This window comes from Podarcis gaigeae (assembly GCF_964106915.1).
Source record: "Podarcis gaigeae genome assembly, chromosome: 3".
In the NCBI taxonomy this organism is placed as follows: Eukaryota; Metazoa; Chordata; class Lepidosauria; order Squamata; family Lacertidae; genus Podarcis; species Podarcis gaigeae.
Window position 1 is genome coordinate 24,424,756 of NC_139680.1, and position 18,950 is coordinate 24,443,705.

General features: G+C 41.2%; 1 protein-coding gene across 11 annotated transcripts in view; it reads right to left on the bottom strand.

Annotated features, from left to right (window-relative positions):
* The window catches only part of DLGAP2 (DLG associated protein 2), a 395,404-nt gene that overhangs the window by 95,288 nt on the left and 281,166 nt on the right, over positions 1–18,950 (bottom strand). For 6 of the 11 annotated variants that reach the window (XM_083730087.1, XM_083730083.1, XM_083730086.1 and 3 more), the window contains one exon: positions 16,218–16,283. The exons of 1 other annotated variant lie outside the window; for it this stretch is intronic. In XM_083730087.1, coding sequence (XP_083586213.1) covers positions 16,218–16,283 — 66 coding nt within the window. Of the gene's footprint in view, positions 1–2,000; positions 2,071–16,217; positions 16,284–18,950 lie in introns of all 11 variants that reach the window. 4 more of the 11 variants (XM_083730090.1, XM_083730089.1, XM_083730084.1 and 1 more) reach the window with 1 other exon arrangement.

An 18,950-nucleotide genomic window follows, 5' to 3' on the forward strand; every position in this document is an offset into this window, starting at 1 on the left:
ACAAAACCACAGCTCGCCCCTATACACGAAGCCAAGCCAAAGCACAACTAAGTGCAATACAGCCATCTTCTCAGGAAAACTCTTCACAAAGTTCAAGAGGTCAAGACACAAAGACTTTAGCAACTAATCCACACCTAATGACCCACCTAAGTGGTACTCAGGATATCACTCAAGAAATCACTCAAGGTATCTCTCAAGTAATTAAGGAACAAAAGAAGAAAAGGCACACTAGCCTGGGAACTTCCTCTCTGCCCAGAACATTGGAGGCTAGACACCACACCCCCTCTACAGTATTTATAGGAACTCAAACATTGAGATCCCGCTCTGTTCCAGTAACAAGAAGCCGAAAGCACCAGCCTGAAGATGACGAGTGAGACCTCGTCGAAACGTCGCCTAGACACCCCAACTTTTACACGGGAAGACACCCGAGGACACCAAAACCTGCATATATATATATATATATATATATATAATTTATACCCCACCCATATATTCTGTTCCCACCCATGTCCTTACAACCTACCCCAAGAAATAAACTTTATCAATGGGATTCAGTACTGGTGCTGTATGACCGTATGACTCATACAGTTTATGTAGCATGCCACAGCACCGTCCCATCAGTGAGTGCCAGTCCTAAACAAAAGTAAACAAAACACTTTTTATTTGTTGTATACCTGCCAGGCACAATTTCAGAACTGTGGGTGGGGGAGGAAGAGCAAAACAAATGGGAAGTATTGCAAATAATGCATGTTGAGATATGTTCCCCATCCCACAACAAGCTGTGTATAAATTTCATGAAATAAAGAAATAAATACCAACTTTGTAACACCTAGAAATAATCTAACTTTGCTAAGTGTGGAGCAACAGTCCTTCACATGGAAAGCACAGGGTTTAAAGGATTTGTGTGTCAAGCTATTATTTTCTGTGAGCTGCAGAGGAATTATGGCAAGAGATGGAAATTCCTGCAGATGTCTTCACATTATTACAAAAGTCAGCTTTCACTGAGATGTTGTAGTGATGCAGTATGCCTTTTGTTTATGAAGATGCTAGTTATTTAACAAGAGCATTTCTTGCATTGTTGCATTGCCTGTAAACACTTGCATAAATAATGGCCTTCCGGGGGGCGGGGGGAATAAATCAAAATTGTGGTTTCCAGTATCAAAGGAATCCCAAAGCAATTAAACAGAGTCTTCACAAACAGACAGCAGTCAAGACACTTGAGAAGAAAGCATAGCGTGTGCAGATTCCTATGTTACCCAAGCTGTATGATTATCTATTTTACACGTCTATTTCCTCCTCCCCTCCAGTAAAGCATGCAATGGGAGGGGTGTGTGATATAATGATATTTCTTGCACATCACTGCTCTTCCCCTTGGCTTAGTGGCAATGGTGTGGAATGTAGCCATGCCAAATGTCCCACCCATGTGGTTTCCCTAATGCAGGCATAGGCAAACTCAGCCCTCCAGATGTTTTTGGGACTGCAACTCCCATCATCCCTGACCACTGGTCCTATTAGCTAGGGATGATGGGAGTTGTAGTCCCAAAACATCTGGAGGGCCGAGTTTGCCTATGCCTGCCCTAATGTCTATGTTACTACAGTGATGTAGAGAGCAGAGGGTCAGCTATGCTGTTTAGTTAACATAAGAATCAACCCACAAAGATTGCAGTGTAGGCATTCAAATGTGAACGAGTTACCAAACAAGAAATTGGAATTCACATTTTTTGTTGGTCCTCCATGGCCCTGCCGATTGAGAGCTTCAATGAATATTCCTAATCCTTTACATATTTTATGCACATGCGACTGTCGAAGCACCTAAACTATCAACCAACCCAGCAGGACTCCTGGTGTGAAGTTTATGAATTTGCACTGCAAACTACAGGAAGAAAGGCACATGGAAGAATGCAAGATAATGCCTACTGCTTGCAAATTTAAAATACATTTGTCTGTAAAGCTAACTGCACTTAAGGCTACGGTACATTTAACTACAGAAGAAATGTTACCTTTTCAAAGAGGTGGCCCCCAAACTCCATTTTTATATGAAAAATTGGATTCCATAGAATACAACAAAATCTGTGAAAGTAATAATAATACTTAATGCTTAGCGCTTTGGATAGTGACTAACAATTTTCAACACGCTAAATGTAAACATTTTGTCAACCTATATTTCAACACTGCAAAAGAAGCAGAAAAGCAAACCCATAAATATGACATTCCATATCATGGCCTGGTTTGGATAGAATGCTAGAACCATAATTTCGTGTTTCATACCTGAGTTATGGCAAGCCCCAGGCTCCACCAGAGGAGGAAATCAGATACGTTTGCTTTTAAACTAACCAGAGTTCCCAAACGTGAAGTCTGAAGTATGGTTAGTTCAAAGTAGCCAATATCAACTTGCTTATAATCCTGCCTTGTTTACTAACCAGAGTTTAAACTAACCAAAGTTCCCATACTTCGAATGTAACATGCAAATCTGGTTAGCTTAAATCCAAATATGAAAGCTTCTCCTGTCCTCCTCTGGCTTGTGTCAGAGGAGAAAAAGCCAGGAAGGAAGAGGCTCACAACTCCAAGCATTGCACAGTTATGGTTTAGCATTATGTCTGCACCAACAGATCAAAATGGTGATATTAGTTTCAGTAGCAATATTGTACAAGGTTTTGGGTGATTTTTATAATAAATAATTTGCTTTTGTTCACTTAATCATCCTATGCAAGTGTTCCTATAGTCTTATGTATCTGAACTACTTTACTGTCCTAATAATGGGAAAATAATAATATAATGACAAAATATACATCATTCTGCAGCTGCATCCTAAAGTAACTTCAGTGTTCTATTTTTTTTGCATTTCTGAATGCAAGAAAGAAAAAGTGAAGCTGTTTAAGGGATATATTTGCCCAAGGGGGGAGGGGTTGAGATAGTTTGGAGCTGCTAAAGACATCCAGACTTTCACATTAGGGCTCCTCTATCAAACAGTTGCAAATGTGACCAGATGAAACTTTTTGCGTTGTTTGATCCTGCAAAAGTGGGAAGTATAGTGTGGAAAAATAAAAGTATAGCCCTTACACCAGGCATAGGCAAGCTGGGCCCTCCAGATGTTTTGGGACTACAATTCCCATCATCCCTGACTACTGGTCCTGTTAGCTAGGGATGATGGGCGTTGTAGTCCCAAAACATCTGGAGGGCCGAGTTTGCCTATGCCTGCCTTACGCTGAAAGGTTGAGAGTCATCTTCATGGAATATATAAATAATTTGATTTCTGCAAACCACACGCATCATGGGATGCTCTGTCCAAATGAAGACAGAGAAGCTCTCATTATGTAGCTTACATGAGTCTTACTCTTTTGCAGTTATATTAAGTGACCAAGCAGAACCCTGAAATAATCACCTGCAACCTTACATGACGAATTCCATCTATTTGGCTTATTATTTTCACCGTGAATCTTTGCAAAAATAAGAAAGAAGCAAGTGAATTGTAACAAAATGTAGGACTCTACTCTAAATATTCACCAAGGAGAATGTCAGCTGCCTTCCTTGAAGAACCTAATTATGATAACAAAACAACCCACTCTAGGTAAGGATTGAATGCACATAAACTACCATGTGCTCTTGATCGAAAGACGTATGATAGCTGACAGGTCAAATGGTATGATGGACATACATTGCAACAAACCAGACAATTACACAAGTCAATCAATGGCCAACTTAGATGAGTATGTTTTAGATGGTGCAGTCTTCACTTCATGACAGAATATTTAGATATTTTGTCTGAAAGTAGTCATATATGGCATTCATGGTCCACAAAAAGGCGCAATAATCATGTTAGAAAAATTATGACGGTCTCTTCCAGATGCAAAAAATAGATGGATATTCCTTCCTGTAAATAAAACAACAAAGAACAGTTTCTCCATATTCAAAACTAGCATGCCTGGCGAAAGGTTAGGCTAGAACTAGAGCAGCCAATGTGGTGGTCTGAACTGCAACTTCCATTTTCCCTGACCACTGCACATACAGATTCCTTTTGATGGGAGTTGCAGCCCAAAACCTCTGGAGGGCAGCACACTGGCTAACCCTGGGCTGCAGCCCCCTCCCTGACATGTTTACCTTACATGTGTGCATAATACGCACCACCAGCTCAGCGTTTACTGTATTTTTCGCTCTATAAGATGCATCAGACCACAAGACACACCTAGTTTTTGGAGGAGGAAAAACAAGAAAAAAATATTCTGAATCTCAGAAGCCAGAACAGCAAGAGGGATCGCTGCGCAGTGAAAGCAGCAATCCCTCTTGCTGTTCTGGCTTCTGGGATAGCTGCACAGCCTGCATTCACTCCATAAGACGCACACACATTTCCCCTTACTTTTTAGGAGGGAAAAGTGAGTCTTTTAGAGTAAAAAATACGGTAAATGCGCTTAAGTTGAAATAAATGAACAGGTAAAGCACACTTAACTTCGTGTTGGATTGTGATGAAAACATGTTTTTTCTTGTGTCATATGATCCCCAGCCCCACTCCAAGAGTTATTCCACTGCCGTTGCCACACGGAGGAAGTAATGAATGAACTGGTAGGGCCCTGCAACTTCCCAAAAGGAATTTGCAAAGATGTGACAGCGCATTTCTGACCCTCTGCACACATGCTTATTACCGCCGATAAGTCATATGGTCCTCCCTGCTTATGTACTAATTTCTCTGAGTGGCTATGGCCACGGGATTTCTCTGCACTGGGATTTTAGCATGAATGAGTTGTGCCCCATGTAGCTGGATGAATGGATAAGAAAATGTTGGTGTTTTTGTTGATAATAAACCACACATTTAACAGCATGAACAGAGGCTCATATCAGTGGCATGGTACTATGAGCAAGAGTAGATGTGAAGAAAGATCTAAAATGGCATAAGTGAAGATCATTGGTACAAACCAGACAGAGATGGTATGGTATGGGATAAAGGTAAAGGGTAAAGGGACCCCTGACCATTAGGTCCAGTCGTGACCGACTCTGGGGTTGTGGTGCTCATCCAGCTTTATTGGCCAAGGGAGCCGGCATTTGTCTGCAGACAGCTTCTGGGTCATGTGGCCAGCATGACTAAGCTGCTTCTGGCGAACCAGAGCAGCACACGGAAATGCCGTTTACCTTCCCGCCGGAGCGGTACCTATTTATCTACTTGCACTTTGACGTGCTTTTGAACTGCTAGGTTGGCAGGAGCAGGGACCGAGCAACGGGAACTCACCCCATCGCGGGGATTCGAACCGCCAACCTTCTGATCGGCAAATCCTAGGCTCTGTGGTTTAACCCACAGCACCACCTGCATCCCATGGTATGGGGTACACAGGCCAAAATCTGGTGGAGGCACTCGGTGTGAGTGGAGCTTCCCTGGATGCTTCAGTGTGTTTTCCGGCATGTCTCCCCTCCCACTGAAACTGCCATAGACCCTATTGCACAGAGCACACTGACCCACAGAATCACTGTGGGTCTTTGGCTTTGTCCACATTCCTGCTTGCCCTGTGATATTCTAGGCATGAGTAAGAGTGGCCTTCTGTTTGTCCCATCACTTTCCCTGGGAAAACTCTACAGAAAACCTGCTTGACATTTGTTCTGATTCAGTGCGGATGAGCCCTCGGTCAAGACAGATGTTGCCTTCCACTTGTAGCTCTCGATGGTCAAATTAGATGTTACACTAATGGTGTAAATGTAATTAGCATGTGCTTTATTTGGGTTATGCAAAGATGAGGAGGAGGAGTTTGGATTTGATATCCCGCTTTATCACTACCCGAAGGAGTCTCAAAGCGTCTAACATTCTCCTTTCCCTTCCTCCCCCACAACAAACACTCTGTGAGGTGAGTGGGGCTGAGACTTCAAAGAAGTGTGACTAGCCCAAGGTCACCCAGCAGCTTCATGTGGAGGAGCGGAGACGCAAACCTGGTTCCCCAGATTACGAGTCTACCGCTCTTAACCACTACACCACACTGGCTCTCCAAGAGAAGCCATGGGGAAATGCCATTGGTTCCAATGGAGATTTTCCTTCAAATGCAGAGAAGGCGCTATAGCCAGTAAGCACGTTATTGCATACACTAATTGTGCTCATGCAGTTCACACCACATATCCTGCCCACTCGCCCCCAATCAAGCTGTATGATCCTTGAGGCTGGAATCTGTCTGTGTTGCACAGGCCACTGAATAAAGCGCCATATTAATGAATGGTGCTGTATACAATTAAATCAATTGTCCTTCCTTCCCTTTTGGTTTTGGAGGCCATGATTTCAAAAGATACTTATGGGGAAAGTGGTGGCAACATGGACATCAAAGGCAGCCATCATTGGTCCTTCTAACTCAATCTTGTCTACATTAACTTGCATCAGCTCTTCAGGGTTTCAGAAAGGGAGTTTATCCCTGCCCTACCTAGAGTCAGTGTATCTGAAGAAGTGTGCATGCACACGAAAGCTCATACCAAGAACTAACTTAGTTGGTCTTTAAGGTGCTACTGGAAGAAATTTTTTTTGTTTTGACTATGGCAGACCAACACGGCTTCCTATCTGTAACTACCTAGAGTCAGTGCAGGGCTTTGATGATGGAAATCAGGGACCTCTGTGCCCCTTCTCTTTTGTTCATTTGCAACTACAAAATTGCTCTGAGGGTGAATTTGAGGTGGCTGGCATAGCCTCCCACTGCATCTGCCACAGAGCCCTCTTGCAACAGAGCTTGCAAAGTAACATGCATGGCAGCTAATAGTTTCTCAAAAGACCCCCTTCCAGGAAACGGCTGTTGCAAGGTCAGCAGCAGGGTAAGGGATGGACAAAGCCCCCTCTGCTCCCCCCCTTCACCCTCAGAGATGCTAGAAGCCAGGTTGCCTGAGACAAAGGATAAAATGGTACACCCAAGCACACACAGTTACAGATAGGTAGCCGTGTTGGTCTGCCATAGTCAAAACAAAAAAATTCCTTCCAGTAGCACCTTAAAGACCAACTAAGTCAGTTCTTGGTATGAGCTTTCGTGTGCATGCACACTTCTTCAGATACAGTGTATCTGAAGAAGTGTGCATGCACACGAAAGCTCATACCAAGAACTGACTTAGTTGGTCTTTAAGGTGCTACTGGAAGGAATTTTTTTGTTTTGACCAAGCACACACATTCACATATAGCAGGACTGGATGCTGAAACCTATTTCACGACTAGCAACAAGTTACAGTCCTGTCCCTGAGGGAGGTCAGCAGGGTAGTTGCTCGTGATGGACAAGGTATGCCAACATTTCTCCAACAGAACTGAGAGCTGCCATATCTCAGCATATGCTACCTGAGGCAGTTGCTTCACTTTACCTAAAGGTAGGGCTAGCCCTGGGTTAGGCAGAAGTTGAGTCCTGTACATGGCTGGAGATGCACACAAATAGTGTGTCATGAGAGCAGACTCCATACCCACTGGACTTTCTCTGAGCTCCTGTCTGGTAAGAAGGTTGCATGAACATAACTTATTTATAGAAGGTCAAAATTAACCTCCCCCACACCTTTTTTTTTAAAAAAAACCTTTCCCCTCAATGCATGGTTCTTTACAGACAAAAATAATTCACAACTTCATTCAGATAAGCATTATATGCTTATGAGATCCAGTCAAAACTTCTAAAAATTACCATAAAGCCAATCCTAATAAATCCTCAAATAAATATCTATTATTTAATTACTACATTTTTAAGATTAGCTAGACTGGTGATCAGATTACATCACAGCTGCACGTTGAGAGCTTTTGTGATAGCAAAGGAACAATAAAAAAAAGTCATTTAAAGCAGGCTACTACTGAGTGTGGGGTATGTATATATGTGCCTGGCCTAGTATTGCTCCTATTTCCACTGCAGCAAAACTAGTCCAATAGATTGATCAAAAGTCTGTAGTCCTTTGAGCATCTTCTGAAAAGGAATTGCAGTAAGCAGTGAAACTAAGGATGGGGATTTTTTTTTTGTTCACTCCCAAAACTGGATCATGTTTGGATTGGGATGCAGATATACAGATCAGGTCATGTGTCTATGAATCTTTCCATGCATGGTTCACTCAAACTCACTCCTTTTAATAAGGTGGTCCAAGGTCTGCTATCTGTTAAGTATGTAGTACCTCCAGCAACGCCTTGTGATTCCTTCTAGTAAGGATGCACGACCCCTTTCTGCATTCAGTAGCACTTTCTGGCAGAAAACCTCCAGTTCTATGGCTTGGATCCAAGGATGCTTTGCGCTAATAGAAAAGCACTTCCACTTACACAAAGCAATTCTGCTTCCTACTACAACTCCTACGCCCTATCCCACACAGTCCAGAGATCTGTTGATTTGTGGGTGGGAGCTGTAATGAGAGTGTCAGGGATGGGCTGCATGACAAGGAGTGGTGGGAGGCTTCAGACGAGGAACTCCCTAGTAAAGGCACAGAGCAGAAACTCCCAGGGGAGTTGGTGGTGGGATACAGTGCTGAGAAGAAGAAGAAGAGTTTGGATTTGATATCCCGCCTTTCACTCCCCTTCAGAAGTCTCAAAACAGCTAACAATCTCCTTTCCCTTCCTCCCCCACAACAAACACTCTGTGAGGTGAGTGGGGCTGAGAGACTTCAAAGAAGTGTGACTGGCCCAAGGTCGCCCAGCAGCTGCATGTGGAGGAGCGGGGAAGCGAACCCGGTTCCCCAGATTACGTGACTACCGCCCTTAACCACTACACCACACTGAGCCCTCACTGATTTCAGTTTTCTCATGACTTGTTGTGGTTTCATACCACAAGTTCGGCCATGCAGTGGGAAGAAGGAAAACACCTATTTATCATTTAAATTTCTTTTAGAACACCACCGTTCTCATTGAAAATAACTTCAGCGTCTTCAAAAAAAATCTCACTGGTGTCTGAAACCTTAGAGGTAGGAGGGGCAATAGGCAGCTTCTGAACTGATTATTCAGAAGTTTATACAAGCAGATTGGATGGGAGCCCAGAAATACAGCACTCAAAAGCTTATTCTTCTCAAAACTTTGCAAAAACCAGATGAAACGAGCACAGGACCCTTTATAAAATCTGTTGCAAAAGTCTTATCACTGCAGTTAACACATCCCTATTGTTCTGAAAAGGAACAAACAAATGTTAAGAGTGTAATTATAATGATTTTCCTTTTAAGAAATCCTTTCAGTAGCACAATGTGTGAGTGTCAGGAGAATGACAGCAGAAACGGTTTCATTAATAGCCAGATATTGCTAATCTTGAAGATTATTCATTTGGAGGTATTGGGTTCAGTTTGAGAATGAACTTCATGCTCTCAAGTTGTTGCTTTAGTTAAATTGGTGACCCTTTTCACCTGATATTTTGTTTTTAAAATAATACTATTACTGCCTTGCTATTGTAAAGGAAGAATTACATTACACAAAACAATTTTAAATCCAGTATATTCGGAAAACCTGTTATGGATGCTGAGACTAATGGGACTCTCCCAGTAAAAATCTGTGGAAGGCAACAGTTTACAGATTATCCAAGATAATATGTGGGTTAGATTCCTATGAAAGTAGTTTCTTCATCTTCTTTATTTCTACCATGACAGCAGCCCACACACAGTTCTTCAAAACTGCTCCACAATAGAATGGAAACAAGGTCTACTGCATAATCCTTTTGTGGATATGTAAATAGACTTGTTGGCTTACGGCCTAAGCACCGAAGCACTGAACACAACAATACATTAAAAAAAATTGAACAGCGGCTTTCAACCCAAGGACATTTTCAATGTGTAAAAAATTAAGATTCCTCATATAAATTGATAGAATCTGCCAACCTAATTCAGTTCTGCATTTACTAATTAGAAACGAACTGTCTGGGTGATACCCAGGATTGGTCACACTCATACAGAGGCGCCACCTTCCGAAGAAGAATGAGGGACCGGCGGCATGTGATGCCATGTGCCATGTGTCAAGATGTCAGAGGAGCTGGGGACAGAGCTGAGTGCAGTGGCAGCCCGGTTCCAATGGCTGTGCTTCCTCCAATGGCTGCTGCCACCAGCTTGCGGTTGCTTTCTGCCTCCTTCCCCTCCCATCATCCCTGACCACTGGTCCTGTTAGCTAGGGATGAAGGGAGTTGTAGGCCTAAAACATCTGGAGGGCTGGGTTTGGGGATGCCTGCTCTAATAGGACTGCCCTCAGAGAAAGCTGTGTGAGATGAGCTGTCCAAGGTCCTGAAGCCTGGCTTGCCATCTGCAAGACTGACAGTGTAACAATATTGAAGTCCTTTCAGAAGTAAGTACTATTGAATCCACACTCCTAGTTATGTGGGGTTAGGTTTGCAGCCTAAGTCACCACCAGATGTTCTTCGTGCCCCATAGACTCCAACTTTTGGTCAGGAGAGGACATCTTCGCAAGTGTAGAATTGAGCCCATCTTTGTAACAACTGCAGCTATGAATTGACACAGTTGCTTTTACTTAGAAAAGCAGCTCTTTGCTGGTGTGTGTGTGTGTAGCTCATTGTGGGGGAAATACTCCACTTGCTCCCTTAGTTGCAAATTCATATGCTTGTGTAAGAAACGCTGGGCCAAGATGAATTCCCAAAAGTGCATTCCATATTGCTACCCAATGTATAAACAATATCTATAGGGAAAAGGTATGAAATCGTACTCTGGAGAATAAAGTCAATGTGAAAGCTTTTTGTAAGCTCCTTTAAAGAAATCCAATACAGTCTCTGCTGTCTAAACTAATAAGCTATTTGGTGGAATCAATTCTGCAACAAAAAGTTGATCTCCTTTTATAATTCTTTCCCCTGGTTGCTGTTCTTGGTTTGGTAACACATTTGTATGGTGTTCTATCACTTTCACCCATTATTTAAAATGGGCTCATTACTTGATAATTGTGACCATATGGAAGAGATATGGTCTATGTTAATTCACACTGTGGAAAGTGTTGATAATCTTCCTAGGATGCTAACTTCAAAAGTTTTCATTCAGTAATCGCCTTGCTGTCAGCTGGGAACAAAGCACCTATAAGCATTTGTGTTTGGCTTTAATGAAATGTTTACAAAATAATCCTACAAATGTTCAAAAATCAACATTAGAATGCTGTAGTTTTGATCTATTCAACACAATTTCCAAACTATAATTTTCCCTAAAACTACATGGAACATCTAATTTTTAGAAAAATGAAAATCAGCTATGCAGAGCTTGTAGGAACAGAAAGGAGAAAGGCAAAGATATGTATAATTTTAATTTCCTGTAAAACAAAATATATCTCTGGAGTTAATATTTAAGAAGGGAAATATACAAATGCTTTAAATCAATGCATTAATGTGTGGATTTAATCACCATGCTACTTAATAGGAGAAATTCAACAAATATTTTGTTTTAAGTATATTTTTGCCTATTTGTAACATGCAGATAAAATGACAGTATTTGCCATAATAATTATGGCAATTTCATACAATTGCACAATGTTTTCTAACAATATGTTTTGGAGAAAGTGTAGGGAAAAATCAAGTGCAGAATCCTGTGCAATGTGACAAAACCCATGAATCATGGTGATTTCAGTGGGGCTCAAGTATACAAAAAATAGTGTGCAAGATTGCTCCATTATAATTATATCAAACTATGATATTTAGAGTACGGGTGGAGAAATGCAGATGATCCCCACACCAATTTCTTACAGTTTCACACGAACGAAACAGAAGCATAGCTTACATTTTTTATGTATGCAACAACAGCAGCAAGGATACTCGTTGCTAAGCATTGGAAAACCCAAGATCTACCCACACTGGAAGAATGGCAGATGCAACTGATAGACTATATGGAACTGGCCGAGATGACTGGCAGAATCCGAGACCTGGGAGAGGAGACGGTGGAAGAAGACTGGAAGAAATTTAAGGACTATTTGCAAAAATATTGTAAACTGTATGAATGTTAAGGAGGATGCTTGATCATAAACAATTTGGCACCATCGAATCAGATGAAGTGAACTATGAAGATAAGTTAAATTCATGAAAAAATCAATTTTTAGATAATGATTAGGCTAAGCTAAATATTTTAAAGAGTGAAATGAATATATCTAAAATTTAAGATATAACATTGGAAAACTAGATTGTAAGATGGGGACAAGGTGATAAATTGCTGGACTAATTTTTTATAATTTTGGAACGTAGGAGCGGGAGATGTGAGGAAGTCCAAAGAGGATAAGAAAATATGTTATAAAAGGTGATATTTTTGTAAAAAAAAAAAAGGAAAAGAAAAGAAAAGAAATAAGCATAGCTTACAGAGACATGATATTGTCACCAAATACTTAGTGGGCTACTAAAGGAAAAGACATGCCTCTTGACTTTATTCGCAAAAATTCAAAACCTCTTGAAATTTAAATTTCCCACAGCAATTTCAGGGGTCAAGGGATAGTTTTTTAACCAAGTTCCAGTTTGATTTCTCTCTTTAAAAATAGGAATGCTATTTTGGGCAGTCCAAGTTAAACTCTTTTAAATGTTATTTATTTCAGTGGGAATAACATTTCTCCTACTGAAAACAAGAAACACTAAAAATGCCTGGTTGGATTATAGTTTGTGTTTTGAATGATTATTCATCACCCTTGGTTTTTCTTCTCATATAAGAGGCACATCTGCTTATCATTTGTTTGTTTTAAACAAGAAGTATAGTTAGCTTTGTTTTCAAAAATCCTATTGAATTCAGAAGAGCAGATGAAGCCATATAGTTGCCCTCTCAATTTTCCAAAGACACGCTCTGCTCTGCTCTATCTACTGTAGCCTATGTTATCTCCAGTATGAAGACTATTATTTTGACCATCAGTTATAACTAAAGGGGGAAAGCCAGGTATATAAAACAAGAAAAATAGAAGAGTTGCATATTTGTAAAAGAGAGAGGCACATTTCAAAACTAATAATCTTACAGTATATATTCATATAATGTTGTATTGATATCTCTGCTGCCAATGCAAATTAGACTATTTCTTTTATAGCATTTATTTCTTTGTTGAAAACTAAAAAACACACACCACCCCGTTCTATTTTCTGTGGACAACACCAAAAGTCAAAGTAAAAGGGGACCAAAGGAAAAATCCTTGTATTTTACCCTTCTTGTACACAGGCTGACCAAATAGATAAGGAAGAGTATTCTGTGCTCGCCCAATGCTGCCAATGCACATGGCGTACCTTTCTGAAAGGTAAGAAGGAAGGGGGAGAGCATTTCCTGGAAGCTAAAATAAGTGAGCACTCTGTGAGCATTGTGTTCAAAGAGTGACATTATTACAAACAAAACTTAAACTACTGTAGGAATTATTCAGCCAAGGTTAAGCACTTTTACATTTCAAAGATTTCTCTTTTTTTTAAAGTGGAGTATGCACTTAGTGCTTAACTCTTTCACATTAATGCCAACCAGAGGAATGCAGTCAAAGATTTTCAGATCAATCTGTGACTTCTCATCTTTGCCCAGCCTCTCTCCCACTTTTTTTTAACCCTCCCACTTGGCTGACCAAAGAAGCAACATGCCCCTCCAGAATTCCACATACAGAAGGCAATCAGACTGGTAGATGGATCTTGCTTCAACCCTGGCCGAAGGAGAGCATCTTTCACTGCACCTGAAGGCAGGCCACTTTTTCCTCTTGAGTGCTCCCCATCTCCCAGGATCTGCTGCCTGGGGCATCTGCTGCATAATACCTAATGGTACAGGCAGTCTTGGAGCCACCTAGACCTCTGTTCTCCTATTCCTCTGGGTCAATACCTGCTCCAACCAGGGCTTTTCTACTCCTACTTTCCTAGGCCCTTCTGCCAACCTTCCCCTTCCTGCTGCAGTCAATAAGAACTAGAACAAGCATAGGCAAACTCAGCTGCTTTGCTTCTTAGAGTTTCTAGTTCAGGCATAGGCAAACTCGGCCCTCCAGATGTTTTGGGACTACAACTCCCACCAGCCCTAGCTAACAGGACCAGTGGTCAGGGATGGTGGGAGTTGTAGTCCCAAAACATCTGGAGGGCCGAGTTTGCCTATGCCTGAACTAGAAACTCTAAGAAGCAGAGCAGCTTAGCTAACATCAACCGGAGTCAAAGTCAATCAATCACCTGCAGCCACAGCCCCTGTTCAGTCGTGGACACACAGTCAACAGAGGTAATCGCTGCCAGAGATTTTATCATGGTCACCATCGCTACACTACTGACTAAAAATGTTTAACTTTGCCTTAATTGTGCCCTTACAGATTTTGCTCTAAACACAATGTGAAAGAAAATAATTGTTGTGTGTCGAGGTCCCCAAGCCACCCCCCAAATAACTCACAACGCACACTTAATTTTTGTTTAAGGTTTTTGGCATAATTTTGGCCACAACTTTATTTAAATACAAAACCGTGAGTGGTTGTTTAGGCATTGGTTAAGACTATCTGTCCCCCCGCCTGGGGACAGAACTGACTTCCGGGCACCACCAAAAGACAGTGCGGGAGAAAGCAAGTCGGGGAAGAATTGGAGCTGAGACACAGACCCTCAACTCTCACCCGCCTGCTCCCCGAAGGCTTGCCGGCCCTAGTCCCATTCCAGGGATTGGACGAAAAGATGGCAAGCCCCAGGATTCCTTTAACGGAATTCCCTTTCCGCAGCAACCATGGAGGGGCAGGCCCAGCCTATCCTAACCCCTCCTCCACCAATTTATAACCAATGCCTAACCGCAAGTTGTGACGATTTGCTACGCAGTAGGCAAAAACCAAATGGCCCAGCCAATCAGCCAGATGGACAAAATTCCTACCAGGCCCCTGCCCCAACGGCAGACGACCCCATGACAGGCATAGCAAGTTCAATGCAACAACCCCTTACGGGTGATCCGTTGCACGCAGCAAAGAGAAAGCTCCAGGCTGCGTGCAGAGTATTTAAACATTTTACCCCTCCCACCAAAATTGCAACATAACTTTTACCCCAGCAACCCAGTGAACCAATCACTGCCCCAGGCCATCTTTAGAGATCCTGCCTGGTAACAGAGGGGTGGCTCAGCAGACCCCACTGCAACACGTGCTCTCCATGAAGGAGAACACGCTATAACAAAGACAGAGGTAGCCAATGTGGTAAACCCTTTCCCCACCAATGTTGTCAGACTAAAACTCATTCCTGAGCATATTAAACTATGGTTGTAAGGGATGAAAGGAGGACATTATTTTGGCCACCCCTGAATCACAATTTAATCACAATTTAATTATGTCACAGTCAGTAATCTAGACAAGTTCCCTTGTCCCCATGTGGGATATTCATCTTGCATGAAATGCCCCAAATCATGAACTAATCATTTATTTGTCCCATCTGCAAATATGTAACTGACTTATAAGCTATTTGAATATACTTAATGAAGGGAATAGCGACTTGAGTGAAAAATGCTGTGTACTTAAAATCTGTAGAAATTCTATGGTGCTCCCCTTCATCACATTTTAAGTGACAATAGCCAACTGACAGAAATATTATGTAGCGACATGTACATGCATATGACTGACAAACAGTGTATGTCTTCGTTATACTTCAGTGAAAATTACATACATTTAATGGTTCTTTTTAAATAAATAAAAAAGAGTGCTTTGTCTACTAAGGTTCACTGTGCTCCACTGACTGAACCAAGTTTGGCAAAGGGCTACTTCATACCTCTGAAATTTCCGTGGAGGGAAAACTGGATACTATACTATGCCTGCACAAAATCATTGGTTATAAATCACATTAGTAACCTCTGACTGCTAGCATGTTGTGAACATTTGATACAGTGGACATTCAAGAAGTATATCACAAGTGATGGTATACACATGGAGTTTCGACCATTTTCCTTAAGCCCATGTGGGAAATTCATCAAGAGGCCCTGAATTCTGAGCTGAATAAGTACTCCAAACATTATACATGTGTTCTTAGGAAACGCAGTTAGGAAATGACACTATTTAGTTAGTATCCCACAAATGATTCAGTACTGAACAGTCTTGTAGTATAGGCCACATTAATTCAATCTATCTAGGCAGAATAACTCTCTTATTTTGGCCTGATATTTATGGTTCAGCTTTTCTCTGTTCAGTACATCTGGAGAGGGAGTCAGCTGAATAACTTTTGTAAAGTGTGGAGACTGCAAAAGCTAACTACTAAGTTTGTAATTAACTCCTTGCACAAGCTGATTCCGGATTACAATAAAAAAAAAAGGTACATGCAAATACACACTTTGTTTTAAGCGGTTTCAGGAGTGGGTGACACCTAGCTTTGGTTTGGACAATGAGTTTGGACAATGAGTTTTGTTCAGAAAAGAATTGAGAGCTGTACCTAGTTCTTCCTCTGGCGTTCCTGGAAAACTGATCCCCGTCTTGAGGAGGTCACCACCGTCTTCCTCTAGAAAGACAGAAACAAAGTAAACCACATAGATGTTATCAGGAGCACAGATGTTTACTATTCGTTTAACTTTCACAAAACTCAATGTCCCTTAAAGGAGCACAGTGCAGTACAATATATATATATATTGTATATACTGTATATTTATACACACACACACTTTTAAAAAAAAAATTAACATATCATTTCCAATAGTCATTTAACATAACTTCTTATCTTATGCAATGTTTTAGACTTCCGTCAACAACTTCTGAAGATTTTCTTTATCACTTATTCTGCATTTCTTAATTTCTCTATTACTTTTAATTATCATTAACTAACATTTCTCTTCATAATATTCTTTGCAATATTTCATATACCGGTAATCCTCATTACAGAACTTCTTGCAGTCCTACTAGCATAATCTCCTTATTACAATTGCTTTTCAAATAGTTCAAATATTTACTCCAGTCTTCTAAGAATCTCTGGTCCCACAGGTTTCGAATCCTTCCTGTTAATTTATCTAATTCTGCATAGTCCATTAATTTCATTTGCTATTCTTCTTTTGTCAGTAATTCTTCTTGCTTCCATTTTTGTGCCAATAGTATACAATTCCCCCCTCCCCATGTTGACATACAATTGTCTATTAATAGTGTTTTTTTTTTAATGTTGAACTAAGGAACACCCATCATAATACTATGTTCAAAATTCCAAAAAACTCTGGAAGTAGGAGGAGAAATGAAAACATAAAAAGGGGGAGCGTATAAGCAGTGGCTTTCATAGACTGCTGCTACCTCGATGCCCTCAATTAGTCCAAGACATAACCCTTCCCAGGAAGTGACCTGCAGACCACTTCTCAATTCGTAAAGCATGTTTACGACTCTTTATGATCTGAAAATGTCCACAGTGCTCTGTATCGCCTACTCCTACCTCGAACAGCCAGCATGACCACTGATCAAATAAAGATTGGACTACAAGGAGAGCTTTATTTCTCTGTATGGAGGTGTAAATAAGCACACAGAAGCAGCTTCCATACAGCTGACTTTTCGCAATGAGATTCAACTGCATCCTGACAAATTCCAGGCGCACAATTAAACTGGATAGGGTGTTCTTACACAACAAACACAAACATATACATACGGTATTTATTTATTTTTTAAATGCAGTAAGGAAATTGATGGGTAAAATGCACTGGAAAAGTATGAGATGAATAATTGTTTGAGTCAGCACCACAGAACCTCCCTGTAAACAAACCAGGATGAGTGCTTAATATGCAGGTCATCTAGGAGAGGCCTAAGATTCCATTAGGGACACGGGTGGCGCTATAGGTTAAACCACAGAGCCTAGGACTTGCTGATCAGAAGGTCGGAGGTTCGAATCCCCGTGACGGGGTGAGCTCCCGTTGCTTGGTCCCTGCTCCTGCCAACCTAGCAGTTCAAAAGCTCGTGAAAGTGCAAGTAGATAAATAGGTACCACTCCGGCAGAAGGTAAATGGCATTTCCGTGTGTTGCTCTGGTTTGCCAGAAGCGGCTTCGTCATGCTGGCCACATGACCCGGAAGCTGTACGCGGCTCCCTCGCCCAATAAAGCGAGATGAGCGCTGCAACCCCAGAGTCGGTCATGACTGGACCTAATGGTCAGGGGTCACTCTACCTAAGATTCCATTGTGTGAAACCTTTTAAATGGTGCCTTAGCTCCTAGGAAAAATCCCTCTATTCCACAAGGAAGCATAAATACTCTGTTACCAGTCTGCCGCTGTCAGAATACAATGTCTGGACCAGAGTGCTATGGCCCACTATATGCCAAATGCATATCCCTTAAATGCAATTCTCAGCATTTTCAGGTAGGGCTAGAAGAGAACCTTATCTAAACCTATGGAAAGCTGCTACAAGTCAGCATAGATAATCCTGAATTGTATTAGAGTGGTCTCTCCCCCCACCCCCAATTTTTGTTTTATTTATTTATTTTTAATGGTTGTATTGCCATTTTAACTTCTCACGAAATTTAGTCCCGAGAGCCTGTCTAAAGGGAAGATACAAACCCCTTAGCTAAATATAAATAACCTCCACAAAGGTCTGTGCAAGGTGCCCATATTTTATATCAATAAACAATATGCCCCAGCATGTCTGTAAATGGTAACTTCTGCTTTCTAGCTGAAGTTAACCAGTTTTAAATGATACGTTTGCAAATGCTAATTCATACAGTTTTGCTTCTGGCTGTGACATACCCTGAAGGTCAGCTAATATGATTTAAAATTATAACAATGGGAAAGATTGCACAGACCTTTGCGGAAGGGGGGGAGGGAGGCAGGGACTAGCCAAATTCACAAATCTTTTGGAGAAAAGGAACATTTACCTTTTCTATTTGAAACTGTTAAATACGCCGTGCATATAATATGCAATCTTCTGCAAATCTCGTCAATCAACTTGCAGATTAGGTATAATGAATCTTTTAAAATGTGACAGGCCCATGTATTCAAATTAAATTCTATTTGGAGAGGTAATGGACAACTCTAATTAAATACAAACATAAATCAGGCAGAGTTACCATGGAGATGGCTCATGTGATCTGTCTACAAGTTAAAACTCAGAAGTGGAGCCTCAAATCTGGCTTCACAATAAAAAAAGGCGAACAATAGGAGGAACTTTTGCTGGAGCCAACTAGAAAATGTATCAAGGAATTTAACAAA